Below are 13,916 nucleotides of genomic sequence, written 5' to 3'. Positions count from 1 at the left end.
CCAGGATCTTTTGTTCTCATCAACTCTTGGGACATTACTCAGGCTAGGAAATGCTTCACAAAACCTGTTCTATCTCACTCGTTTGACTCTTTCCCTGACTGCAATTCACACACCTGATTATGGCCAAATTCAAACACATCTGGAAGTGCTGGTAGTTGAAAAACATGGCTTGCAATGCTGTGTGTACATGCATCAGGAACAGAAGGGCAGGACTAGATTACCTCTTGAAGTTCCCTTGTCTTTGAGAGAACAGCAGTAAACGTGGGAGAGCTGGGAGTACCTATGGACTATTTGGAGATTGCTTGGGAAGGCAGTGTATTACACTGGGTCAGACTGGTGGAGCAGCTTTGATCAGTGAAAACTTTTTGGCATGGGTGTGGAACAGTACAGCACAGTGCAGGCCCTTTGGCCCACAATGTTGTGCTGACTCTCGCAAATCTACTCCATGAACAGCCTCACCCTTCCCTCCCTCACAGTCAATAACCCTCTGTTTTTCTTACATAGAAACGTGTACATTTTTTTTTCTCTTTGACTGGTCTGGTTTGTCACCTCTCCCAGAGGATTACACTGCTCTGTGTGGTGGAGGGGTGGGAGTGTAGGTCCTGGAATATGATGTGTAAGGAATCAGTGCAATATGGAACACCATGTATACTAGATGTGGTATATTTATGTGTAAATCTGCTTTACCCACATTCCAATCAGAAAGGTGCACCACTGAGAAGCACTGCAGCATCTCGGCTCCAGAACGTCACCTTGGTGCAACACCAAGTTGCACTTTATCTTCAAAGTTGACTTTAATTAATTTTAAAGGTAAGACCAGTTTTGAATTTCCAGATAGTAGTCTTTAATTGAACAATAACTTTAATTGAATGTTTCCTTTTGAAAACAAGAATATCTCCACTGAATTCTGAAGCTTTAAATATTAATTCAATTCTCTTTTCACGTTTATCATTGAATTTTCTTTCATTGAGGAAACCAGAACCTAACTACTTGCTGCAGAAAAGAATTTCTCCTCGCCTTCCCTCTGATCCCCTTGAATACCCACTTGAATCCTTGTTCTTTAGACCAGCTTCAATAATTGTAAACAGTTTCTCCTTATCTACTCAGCCAGAGGCATTCATAGTTTTTGACCTGCAACTTAAAATCCTTTTCAACTGCTATTCTGAAGAGAGCATTAACTTATCTGAATCTATCCACTGTAGTGGAAGACCTCACCCCATTTTCATTCGCATCCTTCCATGAGCAAGGTGGCCAGAAAGGACACAAGTCAAATTTATTGTCATCTGATTGCACAAGTGCAACCCAACAAAACAGCATAATGTAAAACATGCAGACACACAACCAGACATAACACACATACAGACAAACAATACATATACAGGACAGGTATTTCATCTAATCACATAAATAAATAGTTTAATGAATATGAGAGTCTCGGATGGTCAGTGTGAGCAGTTCCTTTGGTCATTCAGCATTCTCACTGCCCATGGGAAGAAGCTGTTCCTCAGCCTGGTGGTTGTGGCTCTGATCCTCCTGGATCTCTTTCCCAGTGGGAGCAGCTGAAAGATGCTGCGTGCAGAGGGGAAGGGGTCCTCAGTGATCTCAGACAACAATCCTGGTAGATCACATCAATGGAGGGTGGGGGATGGAGACCCCAGTGATCCTCTCTGCCCCTCTCATGGTCCTGTGAATTGTCCTCTGATCCATTTCTCTGCAGTAACGGTACCACACTATGATGCAGCCGGCCAGGACGCTCTCAATTGAGCTCCTGTAGAAGGTTGTCAGTAGCCTTGACCACCTTGTCTTCTCAGGAACATGAATGCTCTAGCTGAGGAAGAATTCTTGATTTATAAAGGCTAAGCATAACTTTTTGATACCTTAATGAAGGACTAAAGGCCAAAATGTTGGTTCTGTATCTTTATCTTATGCATCTTTATTTTATGTGTCTTTATTTTATGCATCTTTATTTTATGTATCTTTATCTTTGTTATTTTAATGACACAGTTTGACCAGCTGAGTTTCTCCAGCTTCATGTTTTTAATTCAGACTGCAGACTTTCGTGTTTTACTCCTAACCATAACTTTAATTTCTTTGATGAAACCAAGCATCATTTGATCTTATCTAACGATTTTATTGCAATTTCCAAAGATTGGTGTATGTAGATTCCCAGGTTTCACTGGTCCTGCGATCATTCTAACACTTCCTGGATATATGAACAATGGACGATGTCAGATTACGATTAATCAACCAGCAGGCTGTGGGGTTCAATACTGGTCTGCCAACTTGTTCACGCAGTATCTCTGCTATAGTGTAACCAGCGGGATTGTGCCACATAATGCTTAAAGGACACTGACTTTGTACTGCACTCTTGTACATTTATCTTGTCTAGAAAAATTGCTGCCCACTCACTTTAACCTTTGGCAATCATTATAGTCTGTGTTCTTTCAATGTGAACATCCACTGACGCGATTTGGAGGAATATTGATTTCAGTCACAGTGATTGGCCAGGTTACTTATTTTCTTGGCAAGCTGACAAGCGAAACCTGCTGCATCTGTGATGCTGTTCAGTTCTGTTGGAAGGTCACATCTGAAAGGTTAAATTTGTTTGTCATTAAGACAGGCTCAAGGTGCTGCAGGGCTTAGTCCTGCTCTTATTTCTTAAATTTCTCTCTCCATTTATACTGCTTGATCTGCTGAGTGATTGTTATAAGCAGAATTCTAAATCCTGGTATAAACTAAAAATCCACACAATTAAAACAGAACTGAGATCATCTCTCATTGTGAAATTAGGAAGTACTGTATTAAACTGTAGTGGGTGGGACAGTTAGCGCCACGCCGTTACAGCACCACCAAACGGGGTTCGAACCCAGCGCTGTCTTTAAGGAGTTTGTACGTTCTCCCTGTATCTTCGTGTGGGTTTCCTCCGGGGGCTCCAGTTCCTTCCCATCTTTCAAAAATGTACCAGGGGTTGTAGGGCAATTGAGTGTAATTGTGTGGCATGGGCTTATGGGCCAGAAGAGTCTGTTTCTGTGCTATGTCTAAAAAACGTATTTTATTCCTAAATTGAATATTCAACATTTAATTAATTCACCTGCTTTCTTTCCTCTCCTGTTAGTTTCAACCAGTCTCCATGCAACCAGTGAAAGTGCAATGTTTCTCCGTGCTATGCGAAAGAAGTTCACAAAAATCCAATCACTAATGCAACTTAGTCGCCGAGGCTGACGTAACAAAAACCTTGAAGAACTTTGGAAGGCATCTGGCCCAATGGTACCTTGTTCCATCCTTAAACCTGGATGGAAACTTGGTTCTGTGGTCCCCACCTATTTCAAAAGGACACCCAGGAAGGGCAGGGTGTCCAGCCTCAACAACACTTAGCCAGTGGAACTTAACGTCTACCACGATGAAGTGCTTTGAGAGTTTGGTAATGGCTCAAATCAACTCCTGCCTCATGAAGGACCCAAACCCACTTCAATTTGCCTACCACTACAAAAGGTCAGCAAAAATGCCATCTGGCTGGCCCTCCACGACTTTGAACCACACAGACCATCAGAAATCTGGCTGATGAGCATTAACACCATTATGCCAGCAAAACTAGGGATCAAACTTGGGGATCTGGGTCTCTGCTCCTCCCTTTGCAATAGATGCTTGATCTGGGATGGCACAGTTAGCTTAGCAGCCAGTCAACATTCTTCCAGCGCCAGTGACCGGGGTTCGAATCCTGCGCTGTGTGTAAGGTGCTTGTGCAGTGACTGCGTGGGCTTTCCTTGGAGGCTCTGGTTTCCTCCCAACTGTTCAGAATGTACCAGGGTTGTAGGTCAATTGGGTGTATATGTGGGTGACTCGGACTCACAGGCCTGTAACCGTGCTCTATGTCTAAATATTTTTTTAAAATTAAAAACAGTACATGTATAACCTATAATATATATGTCTTGATAGTCATAATAAATTCCTGTGTTACTGGCTTAGGTATGTACGTACTGTACTTTCTATTGTTATTTTAATGTGAACCTTCCCTACTTACAAATTAAAAAGTTTACCATCTACTTCCTCAGGAGTTTGTGGAGGAGCTAGTGGAGTTGTTCAAGTGAACCAGTACGGACTTGAAGGGCCGACATGGCCTGTTTCCGTGCTGTAAACGGTTATATGGTTATGGACAGACCCCAATCTCTGTGGATTGGCCACGCTATCCACTCCTCGTTGACCCATAAGCAGAGGTGCTCCTCAAGGCTGTGTGGTTAGTCCCCTGCTCTATTCCTTCTATACCCCTGATTGTGCAGTCAAGTTCACTCCCAAGATATTATATATATTTGCTGCTGCCTGAGTAATGGAAAATGATCAGTCAGAATCTAGGATTCCACCAGCACAATTGTTCACTGTATTCAATCATCATCTTTTTTTGGGAGAGAAAGAATAGCAAAATTAACTCTTTTATAACAGGGTCTCTTCGTTTGAGGAATGAAATTGGACAGAGTAAGCTAGGTATTATGTGCAAGGAATTCAATAGATTAGAACCATTTATTTAATGGAAGTTTTAAAGAAATGAAATCTGGCTGGTTAAATGGATGATTCTCCAGTGTCTGCATGTCCAGGATTTGAATTCTAAAATTAACAGTTGTAAACCTATAAATACAGTCAAGCTAAAAAAAACCCACAAACATTTAAACCAAAGGAAAAACTCTTCTGACGGGCAAATTCTAGAGCAGTCATATATTTTAGCATTCATTACATAGCAACTTTATCGGGTTAAAAACTGTTTATATTAAGTCTCCTTCCTAATCAAGGTAAAACTGTACAGAAGGCACATTACAGTAACAAGGCATTCCAAGTGAAATAGATGCAAGCACTACGTCAGGGATAGATAGGAAAAATAACCTGAGTACCTTGGACAGCAAACTACCATCATAGCTGACGGCAGAACACACAGTCCCCCGTATATTACTGCAAACTATCAAATACAAGACCCGAGAACTCTTATCCCTGTTCATCCCTTCTGACCAAAATCGATCAGCCTGTTTAATCATAAACAGGCTCTGCTTTAAAACTTTGAAGTCAGGTTTCTCCATCAGGTTTCTCAAGGTTACGTTGAAGACAACTTGATTTTGAGGACTCTATTGAAACTCTTCACCTTCACTACCAATTCCATAATTTAGTCATCGAGCAAATTTTGCATTTGCCAATTACACCTTTGAGCAATACTCAACGAAGTTGTTCCACTTAGGGCATTTGATCGCTTGTAGGTGGCTTCCAAGAAACCCTAGAGATCAACTAACACACAAATTCGATCAAGGTGTTTTGAAATGTAATTTATAGCAATATTTGCACTGTGACACTGCCGCAAAACAACGAAGTTCACGACAATAAATTCTGATTCTTCCCTCTATTTCTAAATTGAGCATGTAAAAAATCATTGGACAAATCTTATCTCCAAGTATCTTTCCCATAGTTTGCCAACCACCAACACGAGGCTTACCAGTATAGACACCCTGGATTATCCTCATCTCCCTACTTGAACGAAGCTACAACATTGGCTATTCTCCATTCCTCTTCCGTTACCAGTGAAGATGCAAAGATTTTAATCAAGACTCCGGTAATCTCGACACTTGCTTCTTTTGGTAGCGTGGGGAATATCCCATCAGACCACTTTATTCACTTTAGTGCTATCCCTTCCTTGATCTCAAAATTTAAAATTTAAATTTAGACATACAGCACAGTAACAGGCTCTTTCGGCCCACGAGCCTGAGCTGCCCAATTAACCTACGTTGGTGTGATTTTTTGAAAGGTGGGCCCGGAGGAAGCCCACGCAGACATGGGGAGAACATACAAACTCCTTACAGACAGTGCGGGATTATGCTAATCCTGTCTAGCACACGGGCATTCTCCAGATCATGATCTGCATCACAGTTAGTACCTCACCAACTTCCCCTTTGAGAAATGCTCCCTAGTTCCTTTGCACAATAACAAGTTTATTGTCATATACAATGATCATACAGACCAAATCCTTTACTTGTTGCCGCCGAACAGATACGTCATTTAAAAAAAAGACGATTGTATATATCTTTTGAATTAAAAAGAGACAATAAATACAAAAGATAGATTCAGTGGTTCTTAACCTTTTTTTTGCCACTCACATACCACCTTATAGGTGCTCTGTGGTTAGTAAGAGATCACTTAAGGTAGTATGTGAGTGGGGGAAAAAAAGGTTGTAAAGTAACTTAGCCAGAAGTTCTCTTCAATATGTACTGCAACTACACATCAATGACATTTAAAATGTTGTCAAAATCATTGCATTTTCAGTGATGACATTGCATTTGAACAGTTTCAACGCGAAAGGAGCCACATCAAGATCAGCAAAGGAGAATGGAATAATTGAACCTTTAGGGATTTGAAAGACTGGGAGAATTTTCTATCCTGTTGATGGCTGGCTAAACAATACTCAGCTTTGTTATCACCATTTGGATCTCTGTCTGATCTGTTTGCAGGATTGCCTTGCTCTATATTGGTCAGATAACCAAGTCACTTTCCGTGTCCATTACACTCTCTAACCAAAGAACTATTATTTCGGGAGAAGGTAGTCAGTACATTGATGGAAATAACAAAGCATTGAAGCAACCAGCTTATGGATCTACATAAAGATAAAATAAGGTTCACGGTTCCTTTTATTGTCACATAAAATGCACAAAAAAAAAGTTACGTACGTGATATACTTTCACTTCCGCCTACTGTAAGGCAAAGCGGCGGCCCTCAATGTACTAGGAAGGAGAAGCAACAGAGAGTCCTTTCAGAGAGACCGATTGCCCGTGGATTCGCCTCCAGTGCTCCCGCAGCCTTTGCAGCCGCCCAGACTCGCGTTCGAATCACCTCGGACACGGGGAGGAAGCCTTCAGTGCCCGAGGCCCTTCGGGACCCCTTCTTGCCCTGTTAACTTATTTTTGGACTCATTTGGAAAAATAACTGTCTTTATTTAAGGAAGAATATCTCCAAAACGTTAATAAGATAGGAGACTTACCTCTACCCAATCTCAGATTTTATTATTGAGCTGTTGTATTTTGGTTAAGATTGTAAAAACGGGTGGCCCCGCTGGGGTTGATCTCGAGCTGAATATGACCCAGAAACTTTCTATTGTTTCAATACTTGGAGCACTCTACCTTTTCCTATTGGTAAAAAGGATGATAATCTCGTGATTAAACATACAATTAGGATTTGGTTGCTGTCCTATTTTATTGATTTATTTTTTTTCAACCTTCTTTGACAGAATCTGCTTTTTAGGAATAGGTTTTAAACTAGTGATTCCCAAAGTGGGCGTTGCGGGCAGTGGAAAGATCCAAGGGGGCGGTGAGGGGATGGGGGTGCCTCCCGAACCTTCCATCTTGTTATTATTCAGTCCGCTGCAAAGTTTAATGAAGAAGCCAGTGCAGTAATTTTCTGGCCAGACTTGGGGTGGTGGGGGCAGTCGTGAGCAATAAATGGCGACAAGGCGTTCTTGCGAGAGCTGGTCTCGGTGGCCGCCATGTTGTACTGGCGTCACTACCTCCCTGCTCAGCACCGCTGCCGTCACTAACCCCAACCCCCCCACTCAACACCACCACTACCCCCTGTGCCGCCACAGGCCTCCCCTTTGTATGTGGTGGGTTGGGCAGTCGGGATGTGGCCTTGAGGCGACAGCCTGAAAAAGTTTAGGAATGTCTGTATTAAATGTTTTGGTGATTTATTTATTGATAATAATCTTGCTACATTTGAGCAACTTTCTTTTAAATTTACCAAATTCTAATTTTTTTCTAGATATTTGCAGACTTTCTCCATTCTCAATCTTCAAAATTCTCAGAAGCTCCTGTTATGAATTTGTTAGAAACAATTTACAATCTCCAACCATCTCAGAAAAGGTTAATAATTATTGTATAAATGATGTTCTGCTGAAATCACAAGAAGTTTCAGTGGATAAAATTAAAAAGGCCTGGGAGCAGGACCTCTACATTTCTATTTCTGATGATTCTTGGAACTCTATTTTTAAGTTGGTTAATACATTTTCTCTTTGTGCCCATCACTCACTGTTCAAAGTTGTGCCTAGAGCTTATATGTCTAAAGTTAAATGAGCTCGTATTTAATCTAATATTAGCTCTTTCTGTGACAGACGTAAGAATGAGGACAAATCATTAATTCATCTGCTTTTGGTCTTATTCGACACATACCAAGTATTGGGAAGAAGTTTTCCGTACTTTATCAATAATTATTAATGTATGCATAGCATCAGACCCATTGGTGGCCTTGTATGGGATGGTTGAATGGAGGGTAGTGAAATTGTCTTCATTTCAATGTCTTTGCCAGTTATTTTGATCAGATGGGAAGATGCTGTCCCGCCCGCCCATAATCAATGGGTACATGATATGATATTTAACTTTGGAGAAAATAAGATGTTCCTCAAGTGACTCGAATTAAAACTTTCCCAATCTTTGGGGTCCTTTTTTGAATTATTTTCACAGCCTCTCATGGGAACCTTTATCAGGTTCTTTGTGATTCAGCGTTTCTGTTTATTTCCACGGGCAGTTTTATTTTGCCATGCAACTGAGGAACAGTTTGGGGTTTAGATTACTTAATTTTTTTTCCTCTTTTTCAATTTACCTATGAATAATACTGTTGCATTAGAAAAATATGTTTTTTCTCTGCCATATTGTGCTTGTCTGCTCTATTACAGTTTGTATATGTTTTATGAATCATTCCTTTATGCAAAATTCAATAAAAACATTGAAAAAGAAAGAAACTCAGAAATTATATAGTACGAGAAGACATTCTGCCCAAACTGCCCCTGCTTGGCCCTTTGCTCCTCCACATCAAAGCCTTACTTTCCTGCATGCAGTTCTCCAATGTGCGTTTTAGTGTTGCTATAACATCACTTCCACCACTTTCAGGCTGCACCCTGCAGACCACACCGCATCCATGCCAAACAAAACATTTCTTCAAGTCGCCTCGGGCACTTTTGCCAATTGTCCTCCGGCTATCAATGTCTGAGAAGTTTCTCCCCATTTACTTCCATCAGAATTGTTCATGAGAGTGACCATCTTCCTAACCGAGATAAACAGACACTGCAGACACTGTGATTGGAGTTAAATGCTGGAGGAACTCAGTGTCCATAGGAGGTAAAGATATATTACTGACGTTTCAGGCCTGAGTCCTTCTTCTTGGAAACATCGGTAATGTATCTTTACCTCCAATGGAGGCTGCGAGACCTGCTGAGTTCCTCCAGCATTTCTGTGTTATTTTACATCTTCTTAACCAGTTCAATTCCACAGAACAGCTTAAATTTTGTTTTCAGTAAAATACAGCATTCCTGCACCATTTGAGTAAATTTCCTCTGATCCTTCAAGGATTTGATAATTTTCTGTAAATAATATCATACAAATTGTAATCATAATTTTCACAACCTGTGTGTATCTCACTGAATATTACAGCCCATGACATGTGCTTGATGTGTGGTGACTGCTGTATTGTAGGAACTGTAATAACCAATATCTCGCAGCAACACGATCTAAAATTAGACATCTTTTTAAAGTTGTGTTGGTGGAGGGATTTATTGTTGGCATCAGAACCTTGCTGCTCCATACCTCGCAGCCATACTGCCTTGAGATATTTGAGGTCACACGAGGGGTCCGACTCTTTAATGTCTCGTCCAGTCCCCAGCCCCAGATGCCAAAATAAATTCAGCACTCCGGTGGTTAACCACCCAAAATCCCACTCTTTGTTCGGGTCGTTTAAAGGAAGAGCGCAAAAAGAAGTCATTGAAACAGAAACAATATAAAGACACAAATTAGAAGCAGGAAGAAGCCTTTTGATCATGTCCTGAATCTAATAAGATCACGGCTGATCAATGTTGAGGATGTCAGATCTGATATGTTTACTTTTACTCAATTATATAAGTAATCTAGCACTGAAAAGTACATCGGCAACAGCTGGCTGTGGGATCTGCAGTTGCTACCTTTAAGGAACCAGCAATATTATCCCCTCCCCCTATCACCACAGCCTTTTTTTTCTCTTGTTCCCTCCCATCATGACCGCTTGCCTGTGACCCTGTGCTCTCACCCCCCCCCCCCCCAACATTTTATTCAGGGCGCCTGCCGGCTTTTAGCTCATTTCTTGAGGAAAGGCTCCGGCCTGGAACATTGGCCGTGTGTCTTTACCTTAATAGGTAAGAAACTTGCTGAGTTTCTCCAGAAATTTTGTGGGAACTATAATCACAAGGTTTGCAGATTTTTTTCCCCCCCAAATGATCTTCCTCCATCCATAATTGGGATATGGACTGCCGCAGATCAACTCATTCTTAGCAAGGAGTTTCTGAACCAGCACGTGACTGTCCTTCCCCGATACAGTGGCATTTGTATTTTCAATCAGAAGTCTGTACATGTAATTTTGGGACCCTTACAGGCCATGCAATATCTGCATGTTTTAAAATGGAACTTTCTATTTCAATACAGATGCAAATTACTCTGGAAAACTGGTGAGCATTGTGGCTACTACTTGTCTTAGCAGGCAGAATGTACCAGGATTTTTAGGCTCTGTAATTTCTTGGTCACTGCTACCGAAAGTGCAAATTCAGAATTACACGTATTAGACAGTAGAAGTCCTAAAATCCAGACTGCTTCGGGATTGTCTGAACTTTCTGGTTTCTATTTTTCAATTTACCTATGAATAATACTGTTGCATTAGAAAAATATGTTTTTTCTCTGCCATATTGTGCTTGTCTGCTCTATTACAGTTTGTATATGTTTTATGAATCATTCCTTTATGTAAAATTCAATAAAAACATTGAAAAAGAAAGAAACTCAGAAATTATATAGTACGGGAAGACATTCTGCCCAAACTGCCCCTGCTTGGCCCTTTGCTAGAGAAATCCTCCACATCAAAGCCTTACTTTCCTGCATGCAGTTCTCCAATGTGCGTTTTAGTGTTGCTATAACATCATTTCCACCACTTTCAGGCTGCACCCTGCAGACCACACTGCGTCCATGCCGAACAAAACATTTCTTCAAGTCACTTGTTGCCACTGGGCATCTGTGGCACTTAAGCACGTCCGCTAAATTGTAAAAGTTTGAGAGTTTTCGAATCTCGGGTGGTCCGGATTTTTGGACTTCTACTGCATATAGGACTCACAGAAGAGGGGAGTTATAATTTTCAAATGTCGCCGAAGCTGCATGACAATGGCAAACTTACCGATCATTGTCAGGTATCTCATCAAAGCTGCCATATCCAGGCTCTGGAAGTGGGCACCCCATGTGATTGTAGGCAGCTATGCGGGGAGCTGGTGGTGGAAACTTATCTGGCTGCTGTTGGTGAGCCTTCTCTGCCTGTAGGCGCTTATTCTCCTGATCGCATACGTAGCATTCAAATGCATTCAAATAGTTGGGCTTGCTGAAGTCATTCACTCCCCACTCCCGCTTTTCTAAACTCTCCAGCAGGAGAGTGTTGGTGATGCCACCCGGCTGTTTATACTCAAGATACTTCATGTACTCCTCATCATTTTGATCGAGGAAGTTAATATAGTCTGCCAAGTCTTTTGGAGACTTGAAATCGTCGATCAGAATTATAGAGTGGGAATTGGGCATCCAGTCCTGCACCACAGGGGAACCGCGATAGATTGGCACCACTCCCAAGTGCATGGGACGCCACAGTTTCTCCGTCATGTAATCATCACAGATCGCATTCTCCATGGCAAGATGGAACTTGTAGGTGCTAATGAAATCCATGAACTCTGAATCTTCAGTTGTGGCTGTTAGAGTGTCCACAAGCCGCTCGCTGGGCAGCTCTTTGTTCTGCAGACACTGGCCATAGGAGTCAATCTGTGGGTGAAAGAGAGAAGAGGATTAAATATTGGTCAAAGGCTTTCTTAACAAAAATGCAAACTCCTACACAGATTTTGAAAAATGTTAATTGTTAGGATAAAAAGAGTGCTGATTTTTTTAAACTTTGGGTGAGAGTTCAGAGGGCTCAATCTCTTCACTTCCTATAGATGTTGCAACATCTGCTGAGTTTCTCTAGCACTTTTGTGTCTGCACTACAATGAAAGCAGTGGTTCTCAACCTTTTTCTCTCCAATCACATCCCGCTTTAAACAATCCCCAAGCCATCGGTGCTCTGTGATTAGTAAGGTGGGATGTGAGTGGGAAGGGAAGGTTGAGAATCTGTATTGAAATATTTTGCTTGAGAAAAATTGTAATTTCCTTTGGAGATCTGAAACAATGCACATAACAAGTCAATGAGGTATGATTAAAACAGTGGCTTGCAAACTTTTTCTTTCCACCCACATCCCCCCTTAAGCAATCCCTCACAGAGCACCGATGGCATAGGGATGACTGAAAGTGGGATGTGAGTGGAAAGGAGTACCAGTGAATGAGAGTCTGCATTGCCCAGTTCAACCTGAGCCCAGTCTGAAACCCGGTTGGTGTCGCCAGCTCCCAGCCCGTGGACTGTGCTGCCCCCTGCTGTAAACGTGGAGAGCAACCACCTGGTTTCCCTCGTTCTCTGCCCCTTTTCCCCAAGAACACTCGCGGAATTAGATTTGGATAAGTTTGATGCATCTTGACAGGGATGTCGGACTCGGAAATGGGCTGAGATGGAGCATTTCCGATACCAAAAGACAAATACATCTCTATTTAAACCTGGAAACGAATTCATCTCTATGCATCAAATTTAAAACGCTACTTAAAACATTACCGGGAATTTGAGGGGACCCCGCCACCCATCCACCCCTGTATCCTCATGCATACACCGCCGTCGTGATAGCGGAACACCACACCCGGCTATAACAAGCAGGACCGCCCATGATTGACAGCCCGATCCCGCCCCCGGTGGTTATCATTCCAACCTCGCCCACCCCGACTGAATGACAGTCCTGCACCGCCCCGCGGTGATTGACAGACCGATCCCGCCCCGGTGGTTGACATTCCGGACCCGCCCAGGCCCGCTGATTGACAGTCCGGCCCTGCCCTTTGTGATTGACAGTCTAGCTCTGCCCAGCCCCGGTAATTGACAGACCGGTCCGCCTCTAGTGATTGACTGTCCGAACCGGTACCGCCCCTCAACGATTGATCTCCAGGCCCCGCCCCTCAGTTAATCCCCGGCCCAGCTCCTTAGTGATTGTAAGCATGGCCGCGCCCCCTGGTGGTTGACAGTCCGGCTCCGCCCAGCCCCAATGTTTGACAGTCCAGCAACGCCCCCGGTGATTGACTGTCCGGCCCGGTCCCGCCCCTCGGTGATCGACAGTCCCCCCGGTGATTGACAGCCCACCTGCAGGTGGTCCATGAGGCGCCGCACGTAGCGGTCGCGGTCCGACGCTACCTGGCAGTGCGACTGCAGGTAGAGGACGGCGGCGCGGCCCTGGCGGCGGAGCTGGCGCTTGTGGGCGAGGGCGTTCGGCGGGCGGAGGAGGTAGGGCAGGCCGGGAAGCCATTGCAGGGAGAGCGGGTAGTCGGAGTGGCGGCGGAAGGTGGCCGTGTAGTTGAAGAGGCGGATGCCGGCGGCGTGCGACAGTACGTAGTTGTTCATGGGCGACTCCTCATGGAAGAGGGCCCAGGCCTGGCGGCGGTGGCGGGGCAGCGGCGCCTCGTCCGCTCGGAAGTCGGTGCCGTAGAAGATGAGGGCGCTCGCGCGGCGGGCGTGGCGGCGGCGGCCCGACAGGCAGGAGCCGGCGGCGCAGTCGATGCGCTGGGCGCGGCGCGGCGGGTGCGGAAACAGCTGCTCGCTCCACCACGCCAGCACGGGCAGCTCGGCGTCCGGCCGCCCGTCCGCCCGGCCGAACGTGAACTCCGACAGCGCCGACGCCGGCCGGAACACCTCGGCCTGCCGCTGGCCCGACACCGAGGCGAGGAGGACCAGCAGCGGCCAGCGGCCCAGCACAGAGGCCGCCATGGCGGCCGGCGCCAGCAGCACAAC

At 44.0% G+C, this 13,916-nt stretch overlaps 1 protein-coding gene and 1 long non-coding RNA gene across 4 annotated transcripts in view; one reads left to right on the top strand and one right to left on the bottom strand.

The window, feature by feature from the left end:
- Positions 1 to 4,052, top strand: part of LOC138736220 (uncharacterized) — a 26,111-nt gene extending 22,059 nt beyond the window's left edge. The window contains exons 2-3 of the long non-coding RNA XR_011340165.1: positions 703 to 810; positions 3,116 to 4,052. This is a non-coding gene — a long non-coding RNA (uncharacterized lncRNA). The remainder of the gene's footprint in view (positions 1 to 702; positions 811 to 3,115) is intronic.
- fut11 (fucosyltransferase 11 (alpha (1,3) fucosyltransferase)) overlaps positions 1 to 13,916 on the bottom strand; it is a 21,602-nt gene extending 7,686 nt beyond the window's left edge. Inside the window, exons 1-3 of one of the 3 annotated variants that reach the window (XR_011340164.1) lie at positions 13,272 to 13,916; positions 11,200 to 11,825; positions 2,410 to 2,587 (exon numbers count right to left, since the gene is read on the bottom strand). Coding sequence is in view for 2 of the 3 variants with exons in the window: in XM_069885355.1 (XP_069741456.1) it covers positions 6,707 to 6,749; positions 11,200 to 11,825; positions 13,272 to 13,892 (1,290 nt within the window). In the remaining variant the exon portion in view is untranslated. Of the gene's footprint in view, positions 1 to 2,409; positions 2,588 to 4,500; positions 6,750 to 11,199; positions 11,826 to 13,271 lie in introns of those variants that run through there. The other 2 variants (XM_069885355.1, XM_069885354.1) reach the window with 2 other exon arrangements.

The sequence above is a fragment of the Narcine bancroftii genome, chromosome 6, assembly GCF_036971445.1.
Source record: "Narcine bancroftii isolate sNarBan1 chromosome 6, sNarBan1.hap1, whole genome shotgun sequence".
NCBI classification, from domain to species: Eukaryota; Metazoa; Chordata; class Chondrichthyes; order Torpediniformes; family Narcinidae; genus Narcine; species Narcine bancroftii.
The sequence above is the reverse complement of the archived record's forward strand: the minus strand, read 5'-3'. Positions and strand labels throughout refer to the sequence as shown.